Source organism: Opisthorchis viverrini, assembly GCF_000715545.1.
Source record: "Opisthorchis viverrini unplaced genomic scaffold opera_v5_92, whole genome shotgun sequence".
Lineage (NCBI taxonomy): Eukaryota > Metazoa > Platyhelminthes > Trematoda > Opisthorchiida > Opisthorchiidae > Opisthorchis > Opisthorchis viverrini.
In genome coordinates, this window is record NW_008751748.1 from 1,182,451 (window position 1) to 1,196,081 (window position 13,631).

Here is a 13,631-nt window from a genome sequence, read left to right on the forward strand (position 1 = left end):
GATGTTTCACCTTTGCTTCGTGATTACTGTTCACCATCAGTCCTGTGTGGTGTATGTAGCTAATCACAGCTCAACAAAATGAACCAGATTTAAAACGATAGTTAGCCCGGCGGTACCAGCATTTAAATGACAAAATGGCGCTCTTCAGGATGGCTAGAGTAGCTCATTTCTTGGAAAAGCAGGGTTGACGCTTTCCGGTTCCAGCGGGTAAGTTGTTGTATGTGAATTGACCTGCGTGATCATGACAAGTACCAAAAATGATCGTCGACTTACCTGCCCCGCTTGGAATCTGAATTTGAAGGGTCTCGTCACCAGTCAAAGTGATACTGTTTCTGCGCTGCGCACCTGTGCTACTCATACTTTACAACTTTAACAGAGAAAGCAAAGTGCGGAATCAAGGAGTGTCCCACGCTTTAACCCGGTACTTTATGTTTCATGATTAGTGACACCGCGTAGCGAATTGCCTTTAATGCCGTAGACTTTCGAACGTTATATCTTAACCTCGATTTTTCCCCAGGTAAAGTTCATCAAGTCTGGACAGTTTGGAATTGTCACAAAAAACTCACTGGATTTAACCTGGAGGCGATAATGCGGAAAAATTGAGATGCCAATCGGGCAACCACCAATTAACACCAGTATAAAACGTAGAGTACAGTCAAGATAGACGAAAATCTTCATCAAAACTTGTTGGCATTCAATAAACAAGAAAAGGCACAATTTATCACAATCGATGGGCAAATTGAGTGCAAAGATAGATTGAAGGTCAACTCAAAAGGAGAATGAATAAAACATATCGAGCATTATGTCGAAGCGTACATATATTGCAAAAGTGTTGCCATGGCAACAAAGGTTGGCTGATAGGGCTCAGGACGATCAAGGAACCGGGTATCGAGAGAGATAATTGCAGAAAAAATAAGATGCAGCGGTGATTAGAAACGATACGAACACAACAATTTTCTGATGTGCCTGGCGGAAGAAAAACTTCTTGGAGTGGAGGGAAATTTCACAGCCGGATTTTCGGATATCGACAATGACTAAAGTGCATCAAAGTCTCTTTTCCTTTGGGTGTAGGATTTCATTGGTGTATGTTGTTTCCGTCGGTTTTGACCAAGCTTGAACTTTAGCCGCTCTAGGTCTACGTCCAGGTCGATTTTCAAACGGTCATTCATTGGAGGCGGAGTCCCTCCGTTCAGAAGTGCCCCTCTACCTGTACTCAGATCGGTTGAGTTTTGACGACTAGATTCACCCGGTTTCACCGAACTGATCAATTCAGGAAGCTTCACAGAAGCTCCATCATCCTGTTTATCCCTGGGTAATAGTACATTTTTGTGAGAATTGTGCTTTGTTACAGAAATCGAGTACTCAAAGGATTTGGCTCGAGGTTTCCCGAATTCGTTTATGTCTCGTAACGAATGTCCTAATTTTTCAGAGCAAATACTGGAAAATGACCCTTTTTTAGAAGGAATACAGAGATGTTCAAATTCACCAATTTCAGAAATACAGATTTGCGTTTTGTCTGTCTTTTCTCTGTCTTTTCCCTGATTCCAATCAGATTTACTGCCCAATAGACGGACTGGCTCATTCCATACTAGCCTTTCATCTTCGTTTTCCCTGATAATGCGCTCAACAGCATCACCAAGAATCGTGACTTCTCGCGGTTTTTCCAGCGGCTCTGAGTATCTCTCAATAGTTAACTTTTGGATGCGTTCACCCGTTCCTTTGGATACATTTTCTAATGTAGACGCCTTTGTAGGTTCACTAACAATAACAATCTCTGCAGAGCGAGCCCGGCCAAGATTTCCTCGGAAATTTTTTATGTCCACTTCAGAGCGAGGTTGTTTGAGGAAACCATTATTCCCAGTTTGTTGTACCTCACTCTCTTCTAGTGATCCGTGTGCCTCGTTCAGTTCAGCACCCGTAGGCGGTTGCCGCTGCGGCGTGTGTGAGTCCGTATGCGTTGTGGGTGATTGTGAGAGATCACGTCTTTTGGGGATGTCGGGAACACCCTAAAAATAAGTCAAAATGTGCACGTTGATTGGTGAACAAATACACCCTAATATCCAAAGTAAATGAAGATAAAATGCGAAAACTCGAACTTGAGAACAATCGTAGTAGGTAAGACGTGTGTCACATGGTGAGATAGGACGCATAGTAGCCTCAGAACTAGCGGAATTCGTTCTGATGGGAGAAACAATGTTGATGAAAAACACTAGGCAAACGAGGGGTGGTCAAGGGAGTGTGATGCAGTGAGTCGACTTTGGGCAATGTAGTGAACAGTGTAACACTGTAGCCTAACTATAAACACAACCAAAACTAAGCCTCTGTAGACATCTATAGACTTTCAATGAGTCGACAATAGTGATTCAACCGGCATTTACTTTTAGGTGTGCCTGAATAACTGCGATTTATAGGCACACAGCCTGACTCGACCTGATTGCGGTAACCTTCATCAAAAAAATTCGGTAAAATGTCTGTCTTTGTGTATCAGCTACATATTCAGACCAGAGTTGGTTGACGAATGGCGTTCACACCTAAAGTTGAAGTAATGAACTCAATCGAAGATTTATGAGATGGAATATCGGGAAACAAAATGCATGAATTGGTATAAGATGATCTCAAGGAGAATGATATCAGACGGCCCAATTAAATAAGGCATCAATAATTCACAATCCATTGTTTAACGAAATGTGAAACAGATGATAAAAAATACATTCGTGTCATGTAGACTAATTTAGTGTATAGCTATTCAGAAAGAACTGTACTTATCTGCGCTTGAAGTATACAGATTAAAGCATCTGTACAATTCCGCGATGGAGTGTGTGTACCACAACACATTTCAGCGTCGAAAATATCAAATAGTTGATGGCGTTACTAATTCAGGGTTAATATAATATTATACATTTGACAGAATGAAAAAGGTCTAGAGTTGTGGGTGGGTGCGATAGTTGGGGAATTTACATTTGTATCACTAAAGCCTTCTTGCGATACATGGGAAAAGTTGGATTNGAATGAAAAAGGTCTAGAGCTGTGGGTGGGTGCGATAGTTGGGGAATTTACATTTGTATCACTAAAGCCCTCTTCCGATACATGTGAACAGTTGAATTACTACTCTACAATTTCAGTTCGGGCGTCGATTTTGTATTAAGCCTGCCTTATCTTTACACATACAAAATGTACTTGCCATGAACGCTGAAGTAAAAGCTAGGAAATGTAGCGGAAATATCCTGGAGATATCGACGCCAGTCTGACTGCGATATGGAGTTGTGATGAGAACCTGAGTAATGGTTGGGCAGCTTATTGCTCGTGGTTGCAAGCATTTAATGAAACATTGTTGTGGCAATGTTATACACCTCCAGAAAGGTCTTCCTCGCCCTAAAGAAGTTGCAGTAGGCTAATGGTGTCTATCAGCTGAGCATAAATATTTGTCAACGATAGTACACAATACAAAGCCTCTAAACACCAGTGCGTCAAAGTGGACTTCCGTTAATGCCTCATGTCCACACAAATGACCAAACAGAATTGAAACAAGTGGTATAGAATATGAAGGTATGAATAGAACTTGAGATGATAGATTCAAAGGCTATACACTAATAAAAAGCATAAAGGTTGTCACAAAAATCGGCTTTCAGTAGGCACTATCCCATAAGGTGCAAACAATGAGTGACCTGTTTAACTCAGACGGGGTGTAGTAGTTTCGGAAAAGTGTGAAATCAGACGGGCGAATTAAAGTCCAGAGTCCACGTAATTACGGTCGTCGATACACTCGACAGTTCAAATTGAAACGTAGTAGGGTCAATGTTCACCTGCATAAGTTTGTGCAGCGTTTCCTTGAAATTCAGTAACAACATTCATATCAAGGGGTGATCCTACCTGATCGATTTTTCCAAAGATAGTAGCTGAGTTATAAAACCAACGATCCCATATTGTTTGCGGGTTGCTGGTAGACAAAACTGGGTAAAGGAAGAGGCAAAATTAAACTGTGCCCCATAAACAAAGTTAACCAAACTTAAGACAAACATCCACTGTCAACAACTTACGTCAATCTCGGGATGTGAAGCTAGGTTTGTGTGAAGTCGGTGGCCTAAAACACGGAAGAAATGTGTGTAGTCAAAATGAGCGTTACAGAGAGGTGTTTACTATGGAGCTGCACGTCGCACACGGAGTAAAATCGATCAGCTGGCAAGTGGGTGTTCAGTAAGAATAAAAGCTCAAGCAGTATCACTGATCTGAAATGAAGCGGACCCATAGGACTACTGTTACTACTTGAGGGTAAAGAATTCAGCAGAACACTGTACAAATATAGCTACCGGGACAGAAAGTCGTTTATCTATACTAGTAACAGTAGAACGCATGTTTGGCCAGCTCACCGTGATTATTCAAAAGTGGAGTTGAAGTGTTTTCTTGGCAATTTCGCCTTTGTCCTACAATTAGCCACCAAATCTGAAAAAATCCGCGTAGCCGGATGATTCCGCGGAGAAAATCATGCAGGTAACGAGAGCACGGTTGGGACATGTGGTAGATCAAAATGGCCCCATGGTCTGCCACACTGAAGGCTTAAAATCATGTTTTTTTTGTGTGGGATAGGACAACGTATCTTATTACAACACAATTAGGTCATATCAGAATGGTGAATTAGTTTGTTTCACTATGCCACATACAGTGGGTCGTTCTGGGGATGGATGTTTCCAGAGTGTCGTATTTTGAACTAACCCCAACTAATTCTCTTGACTGGAAACATTCACCGGGTCTGTCCTGTCGTCTTGTGTCAGGGCATCTAACTGCGGTGGTATAATGACTGCTAATTCAGACTAATCCGATAAAAAACAGTAGGCTAGCCTCGTTTAGTGGTTTTGCCAAAATAATGCTCGTTTAAACTTTCTGAATATGCGAAAGGTTTCTCTAGGCCACATCGGCCAGATGGTCCCTTGATTGGCGATCAATAAAATTGTGTGCCATAAATCGCTATGATGACTGCTGGTTTGGAAGAAAAGTTTTCCAGATTGTATGATCGATTCCGAAAAAGTCGGAGAGTCGATGTTCTCTACATTTCTAACAGACATAGAAGCGCTTGATTTGGTTCAGTCATGACTGTCTGAGATTTTATAACATGACTGTTATAAAATCTCAGACATCGTGGTGCTGCAATGTGCTGTGTGCTGTGAATGACATTCGCCGGCCACACCACTTGAGTTGCATCCATGGGCGATATTTTGAACTTACCGCCTTTAGCAGTTCTGATCTATTTCAATTATCGAGAGGAAATAGTAAATGTTCATCTCTACTTCCATGTAGGTCTACCAGGAAAGGCATTTAGTTTCTCAGCCCGTGTGTTGTTCTGAGTACAACTAGACTTTAATTTTCTCATCTTGGCATAAAAGAAGCATAGCTTTTGCCCTTCTGGTGAAAGCAACTTGCGAACTTGCACTGGTTGTCTATTATTCCACGTCCGCTGAATAGCGCAAAAGCCAAGAAAAGCTATCCTCAGTGCAAATTCATTGCTGGCACTGTGCGATTTATTTTATTATTTGAGTGTGTATTATTGGATTTTCTACCTTTCCTAGGAGGTAATTCTGGCCGTCTAGCTTGATCCAATGTTCTTATTCTTGAAGTGAGTGAATAGTCGGATCAAGTTCCGTTGTTTCTGATGAAGTCCCGCCGTAGTATCTGATATGAAAAAGTTTGTATGTAATAAGAGTGAATCCCAAATTCCTCCAACATTCAAGAGCTGATCACAGGTCAATGGATAAATACACAGGCTGGTGACAAGTGTAGCGGACACTTCCTTGTTCCCACAACCAGGTCCGCTTAGTTTTTCTAGTACATCCGCACTCATTAGATCACGTGACTCCTCTGTTCCGCAAACATTCAAATCATGTCCCCCCTATCCCGCTTGGGACCTAGACCGATAACAAGTCAGTTCCCATCTTGTACGCGTCGGAACGACTCTAGATATTATACACAGGTCAAACCTTCCTATAGGTAGGAAGACACGATAGTTATAACACGCAGTCGAGCGCGCAGGAGGCAGGAAGTCAACCAAACTCTTTAAGTTCACAGACAATTACGGAACACCTGTAGCAGCTATACTGTGCAGAAAACACATCTAGCCGTCCGGACTTTCATCAAAGAGCTCTCACAAACGATAAGTCTCTCTTTTGACTTGCTTCAAATTTCGCATTGCGTTTATTTTACACATGGTGCAACCAACAACTTTCAACCACTGTCAACCATAGTAAAAACTGTTATTTGTGCATATACCTTCTGCGTTATATTATGGCTACCATCACCTATGCACTAACACAAGTCAAGCAAACCGAAGGACAAAGGCACCGGCCAAAACACCGCAAATAGATCTTTCTCCACCTTATCAGCGAAAGTAGCACCCCTGGGATGCATTGTGTTTAGGCTCTAAGTGTTAGTTACCGTATAGGCAGGTATACAAGTTTCAAAATGACCCGTGTTCGGTGCTGTAAGCGCTCTAATTCCCGTTTTCTTAATGAAATTGCGAGCTGGTAATAGCGTTACTCTCGAACCTCCGTTGCATCCACTCCTCGTGCCACCATGTATGCAATCTTTTTGAAAACCTCAAGGTCACACGAACATCATCTTTGCCTAACTGGATGTCAGTCCTGCATTTCCGTGACGCTACGATTCCGATGTCCCCAATTGTCCGTAAGGCAGTGCAGTGAGGCATTAATTATGGTTCCACTGTCCGCAATAATCGCTCTCTCCACCTCAATCTGCCCTCGAGTTTATCTGGACGGGCGTACGATGAAAATTTAAATTCGTGCTGTAATCGTTTAAAGGAAGTCTGCGCTAAAGAGGTTCACGCTAAAAAAGAAGCAAGAAACTGAGCTTTCAAAATTCACCTTTCCTGGGTCTATATAGACACGAAATACAACCGAAAAAAAAGTGAATTTTGTAGAGATTTATTGTAAATTTTGAAAGTTCCTTTGTAGACTTCTGACGGTGCTATTCATCTCCAGTAAATAGAAAAATCCTGAAACAAATGATATTCTTAAACGGGTTAGGAAAAATCCCAGACAAAGTGTTAAGAATTCGTTTCCGATGTATGATGTTGCACATAAACCACTTTGTGCCCTTCAGCTTGAATATCACTTTACGATCACTTCAGTGGGAATGTGCTATTGCCTACGGAGTACTCTGTTGAGGATCCAGTTCAAGCAATTTCACCATCCAAATGAGATTAAAAAATGCACTTCCACTATTCATGCACATAAGTTGATAGGGACTGAGACAAAAATCTGTTTTCTGTGGGTCCAGTTAATATAAGGTGATGCCTCATTGTCTAAGGGTGAGATGTCCAAATTGGTTAGAGCGGGATTATATTGACTGGAATGCCCGTGTTTCGAACCCTACCCCTGTCTCTCGACTTCCCCTGTCTAGGCATGGGCAACCTGGCAGTATCCCGGCCCTCGTGCTTCCGTCTGGTTGCAAGACAGTTAGGCATCGAAAAAGTGCTACAGCTGAACGAACGATTCTTATTGTCAAACCACGGTCTCGAGTGGGTTCCGGAATCACTCGCATGAGTAGAATGTAGTCTTTGAAATGCTAAAGTTGATAAATGGGAATGTGCTTCCCATTCAAAGTGAGTACAAATCACCGAACTCGGTCAGTTCTAATAACTGGCAAGTTTATCTTCCTTGGAGTGATGCTTATGACAGACTAGAGTCACAATGTATTCCAGTAGCTCCCTCTCTAATTCTTTTTGTTATAAAAAAGTAAAACAGAACAGATTAAAGCAACACAAAACCGATGCTCTCCAGCATGAAGTTTCATTATGATTGTTTTCACCAACGCGGAAGATAGGTTGTGCTAGTAAACGCCGATTCACCGGTGGCATTCTCTGCGGAGCTTATTTCAAGCCAAATACACAAGTAATATCCAGAAAAGCACTAGCAACTACATGCTTTTTTCGCTTTCTGTACACGATGAATCCAGCAGTACGCATCAACTGACCATGAACAGGTCATGGGACACTGCTCACAGGCTTACTGTATTTGAATATAAGGAAGAAGAATGTAAGAATGTAAGAAGAATGTAAGAAGAATGTAATTACGGAATTTGTAATCGTTTTTCAGTGCACAAAATCTCTCCGTATCTCAGGCATCTACCCATGATCAGCACCAGTAGACGCAAACCACTCGCAGTTTACTCTTCAACAAAACATTGGACTTTCATCACGATATGCTCCAGACTGATAATCCTAGCCATGTGTGAGGTTCCACTATTAGCAAGGTGGTTCATGAAATACGTATGACTTCTGCAGATTTTCTCGGACTAGTGGAACGAGGAGCACAGATAATGCAAAAAAAATTACACTCACCTGGTCTGCTGGGCGGACAGACTATATGTCTGAGATGCTTCATGTGGGTATCAACAATAAGGTGGCGTTCTTCAAAGTGACGTCGCGACTCGGGGTCCACCACAAGAAGGCAGACTCGGTCGGGGTCGGATTTGATGCGTTCGACAACTTCCATGTGTGGTTCACTAACTGAAACACCAGGAAGGAGTTGGCAGTTGGACACATAAAGGAAGGAGTAGTTCCCTCAAACGGTATTCATATGATTGAACATTTAAGCACACTGTTGTATTAAAAAAATAAACAGTAAATTTCAACTTCATGGGCAGTGTGACTTGCGGAGAATTAAGCTATTAAGGAGTTACCAGACTAATAGAGCAGAGAAAGAATGTCACACCTATGCTGTTATAAATACCGATAACGCCCGTAGTGTTATCGTTGTTATTATCAGCGCCACCATTATCTTTTATCTTTAGAGAGAATGATCAAAAGCAAATAAATAAATAAATCTGAGCGATAGATATGAAGAAATGCACAGGAGGACATTAGACGAAACGATAGGAACGTTCTACTCAAAGGCCTGTCATCAAAAGCTTTCGGTAAGATAAGATGATTTCCGACGTATTCAAGAATGTTTTTGGATGGAAGCACACGCATAAGGACCAGCAATTGAAGAAGGACAAAGAGTACTGGACGCCCTTTAAGGCGCAGGACAGTCGAGACTTGCACATCAGGCACAAATTGTTCGTCCGCGTGAAATTCAGGGGCAAAAATGTATATTCGACGCCATGTTTTACGCACAAATGTGTCGGAAGTACATAGAGAGACCAAAATGGCGAGAAAACACAAGTTAAAGACTGCGACCTTAGGAAGCTTCAGTCCAACAACAGTCTTGGTGGACTGAGGAAAGCAAATACCTCGACATGTAATGACCATCGGTTGGCAAGCCAAAAAATCAACATCACAGTTGATGGCATGTAGGTCTGAGATGATGGTGAGAGAACAACTATCAGAATCATACATATACCGTTTTTCATTCCATACAAACGCTGCGTCCATCCAAGACCATGCTTATGTCTATCACAATAACTTCGCGCAGCCGAACAACAATTAGGTCAGGCTTAACAAAGGACGTCGAAATAGGTGCTCTCAACTCCTCGGAGACGATGTATTCCAGATAATGCAGACGTCATGAGGGTTCCCTTGCAACAGAATTGTGACGAGTGCATCAGCGATCATGCGTGATCAAACAGAACTGCAGAATATGCACTAAACTCTTTGGTTGGCCATGGTTCCCAAGACAGATCATCTGGTCACTCGGATCCTTTCAGGTGCTTCTAACTGCCATCTCAAGCAGGTTGCACAGGATCTAGATACAGCGGACAAGTATCCTAGGAAACACGCCTTCTGGAAACATAAGCAATCGATTAAAGAGAGATGAAGAGACAGACTCTCCCAAACAGCAACCAGCAACGCTGCTTTGCTGACTATCGTCTCCCAAGCAGTCACCAGTTCTTCCCTGGCGATTAAGCAGGTACCCTGGACTCGAATCGGAACGATGACATTCCGAACAACCTTATCAGATGCCGGATCATCAGCCACATTATGAAGCACACTGCACTAATTAGAGGGAAGTTTTTCCATACGCGCTCTTCGCTGCATCGGGATTGTTGCACTAAGACTTGGAATAACAAGTTCCCAATGATTTTTTACCGACGTGGATGCAGCCACTCGGGATGTCTTGTAATAGACACAGCCAGCCACGAATAGACTGCATGATGTAACTGCCCAAACTTCTGGACGTGTTTCGGTGGGCTTTGTACCAGTTAGTTCCTTGCAATCCCTATTTTAATGCGGCTTCAACGGGGCATACGTCACTTCATCAAACAGTTTAAGCCGTTTCTGTCAGTGGCTGTATAGTCCAATTGAAAGCAGAGGGTGGCCCCAAATATTCCACGGTTTTTGTCAGACCCACACGATTGACGAGCTGCTTAGCGAGGAAAAAAAATTCGACTGAGACTGCTGTCACAAGGTGTTTTTTGTCCCCATAAATCACCTTTGCTTTCTTCTTTTGAAGGTTGATTTTCGCAGCTTAACCGAAGCAGCTTCAAGCTACTCATTAAGGCGAGCCTGACTTTCTGCACACACGACACAGTCGTCAGCGAAAGCAAAATCATCCAACAACACGTCAACGAACTGTTGTCTTAGTTACGGCATCGACTGTCCATGAACCTCATCCGTTCCCATGATGAACAATATTGAGAAGAGTGGATCTCTCAGCCTCAAACCTCTGTGGCGGTGAACTTCAGAATTAGGGTAAACTTCTACTGCGTTCTTATAGGACTGTGCGAATTACGAAACCAGATATGAGGGTGCTCCAAACGCCTAGGAAGATCTGACAACTGTGTCACGCGAAAATGAATCAAACACGCTCGAGGCATCAACAAACGCCAAACTGAGGTTAGAAACAGTCGCTAAGTGGAGATAGAGGAGGGTGTGTAACAGTGATGTGGCTTTCAAACAACCGTCTTGATGTAAAAATGTTATCTGGAATGGGGACAGTTGCAGTCTATGTCTCTAGCGATTAGCAAGCGCCTTATGGAAGCACCAAAAAAGATAATTATGGTGGTTTCGTCCTGCAAGTGAAGCCATTCTATGCTGAAAAGCCGAGAAGCACTGTACAGCTGTTTCATCCTTATTGGGAATCATCAGCAGTGCGCATCTCACAAAACTCCGAAGAGTCTCGAACCCGCGACCTCCCGACTAGTAGTTTGAACACTTAACCGTTCGGCCACGAGTGGCTGATCAGCAGCACTGATCAGCACTTAGACAGGATATAGCACCGCTCATTCTTCAATCACGGGATCCACAGCACGTGGTCACACCTGTTGACTGGCTACTCGAGCAATGACTTCTCAGATAGAAGTTCCACTCATCGGGTGAAGTTTATTCTTCCACTGAGCTACTTATAGATTGTTGATGGTGGGTTCAAATACACAGCGAGGGGTGGTTTGAAACCGGCGAAGTATATTGAGCGTGCGCATGCCCGAAACTGTGAAAGAAGTGCCAGTTAGCTCATTTTTAGTTGACTGGATCAAAGTTCAATCGGATGGTAGCACTATGCGACTTGGTCCGTTATCCATGTGCCTTGAAATGTTCCCACTACTGTTCGGCGTCCATAGGCTAGCCACAGTTTCATTTGTATACTTTCTTCCACGAACAATCGAGCACAACAGACGCTCAATCTTTCCTTCCTGAGTAGTCTATAGAAGTCTACAGAGAGTAAAATTTCCATCTGAAGGGAGGAGGTTGCAAGGCTCTTGATACAACATGTGTAGAAATAAGGAATGTAAGCACCTTGAAATATCTGGGCCGAACTACCATTCCCAAATGGTGTGAGTGTCCAAACTCTTATCAACAGACCTCGGTATGTGTCCATGCAGCTGGACAGAGTCTTGTGAGAACAGGTGAGATAATCCTGACACCAAAATCCTGACCATCAACGCAGCCGTTTTTATCGATTGAAAAACCGTACCTTCGATTTCGGTCCATTGTGCTTCCGAAAAATTCCTAAAGGTTACTACTTATTAAATATGAGCAACGGCGAATGCCATCGTGGTTGCCGCGGCCGATGTCCAGTGTAGCTATTTAAACATTGACCTTCGCAGTGGTTAGACTGTCAGATAAGTCGAAAGGATTCTGGCCCAAAGCCTCCGTCGAATGTGGTAGTGCCATCCCAAAGCATAAGTGAAATTCAATAAATATTTACAATTCTGTGCTATTGGTTCTCAATTGGTTCTCTATTGGTCCTCAAACTTATCAATCCAGAATCTACGGTTCGGTTTGTTTGTTAGACCAAGTATAAAAACCACACGATTCGTCTGACCCGTCCAAACAGATACAGGATAACATCAAATTCTTTTCTTTCACAAATAACAGATTAAATTTGTCCAGTCATGTGCTCGTGATATACAGGCTCTGTGACATCAACTCCCCATTCCTTACTTGCTACGACTGACTTGCAATTGAGCTGACCATCTGTCACTGTCTATTTTCTCCAGGGTTCGGGCAGATGTACTGTCCAGCTATGGTGCAGCTGCCGATAACATTTAAACTTCTAGTGAAGTGCCATAGACTTTAAAGTCTGCTCTACTGAGTCTCGTAGCTTTATGACTCAGTAGTGTAGAATTCCCCAAACAATGATTGTGTGTTCAGTTTTGCCACAGGCAGTCAGAAAAAGGGCAACCTTTTTAGAGTCCATAAGTTGAGGTTTTGGTTATTGGAACCGCAAAATCGAAACGGAAATGAGCGAGAAACTGAATCAGTGGTAAAGCTGACGGCAACCGAGATACTTGAAGCGATCACAACCTAAAGAATGCCACCAGAGTGCATGCCATTGGTCTTTCTCGTAATCATGAGTAGTTTAGCTCTTTTGTAGACCTTTAAGGGCCAAAATGATGATCCTGCAATACGATCACACTTGATTAGCTCGTAGGAAACAGAAAAAATTCGCTGGGCTACCCAGACAACAACACCCTATTTCAAAAGCAAAAATAGGAAATTTTCCTAGGTATCGCTTCCGACTAAAAACCCAGAGTTTGTTGGAAACAACGGGTCTACTATGTAGTAGTAGGCTTGCATTCAGGTCAGCAAAACCTACCTAAATTAAAATGCCACTGTTTGAGTTACCTTAATCCAAGAATCGCCTCCAAAAGCCCCCGTCAGATAGCAGCCACCAACAAAAGCCTTTTTTCTGCGCTGTACGTTTTGCTTTTTTGCTGTAAAACTCTCGGCTGTCTGTGTTGTAACTGGGCAATCTCGGAGGTTGTTGTGGTGAACATTTGCTGATTAAAACTCCGGGTTTCATTAGGCATCGTATGTAACCTTCTTCATCCAATGTCTCTTGAAGTTTTCACCGACAATAAACATGGGATCATACAAGTTCCTTCGTACTTAGGACAACTTTCATAGAAGTGTTACAGTACCCTTCTGAGAGAGTAATAGAAAAGAGCCAAGCGAATTATGTCATACTAGAGATACTCTTATTTTAAAGGGGTCAACAGCCTACTTCAACGGTCACATGTTTTTATTAGATTCATTATTTTTATATATTGTATTATTGTATTATATTATTGTATTGTTATATTATGTATTTTATTATATTTATTTGTTATTCATACTATATTATAGTATATTATTGTATATGTTATATTATTATATTGTAGCCACCACAGGCTCCGTAGAATGACGCGAACGAATACGGAGGGGGGGGGATTAAGAGAGTGGGCACAGCAATATCACGTTGGAC

General features: G+C 42.5%; 1 protein-coding gene across 1 annotated transcript in view; it reads right to left on the reverse strand.

Annotated features, from left to right (window-relative positions):
• Window positions 1–486: 486 nt before the first annotated feature.
• Window positions 487–13,631, reverse strand: part of T265_13686 (hypothetical protein) — a gene marked incomplete at both ends in the record, with an annotated part of 25,416 nt that continues 12,271 nt past the window's right edge. Inside the window, 3 exons of the mRNA XM_009170035.1 lie at window positions 487–2,006; window positions 4,038–4,081; window positions 8,348–8,515. Of these exons, the coding sequence (XP_009168299.1) occupies window positions 1,035–2,006; window positions 4,038–4,081; window positions 8,348–8,515 (1,184 nt within the window). The remainder of the gene's footprint in view (window positions 2,007–4,037; window positions 4,082–8,347; window positions 8,516–13,631) is intronic.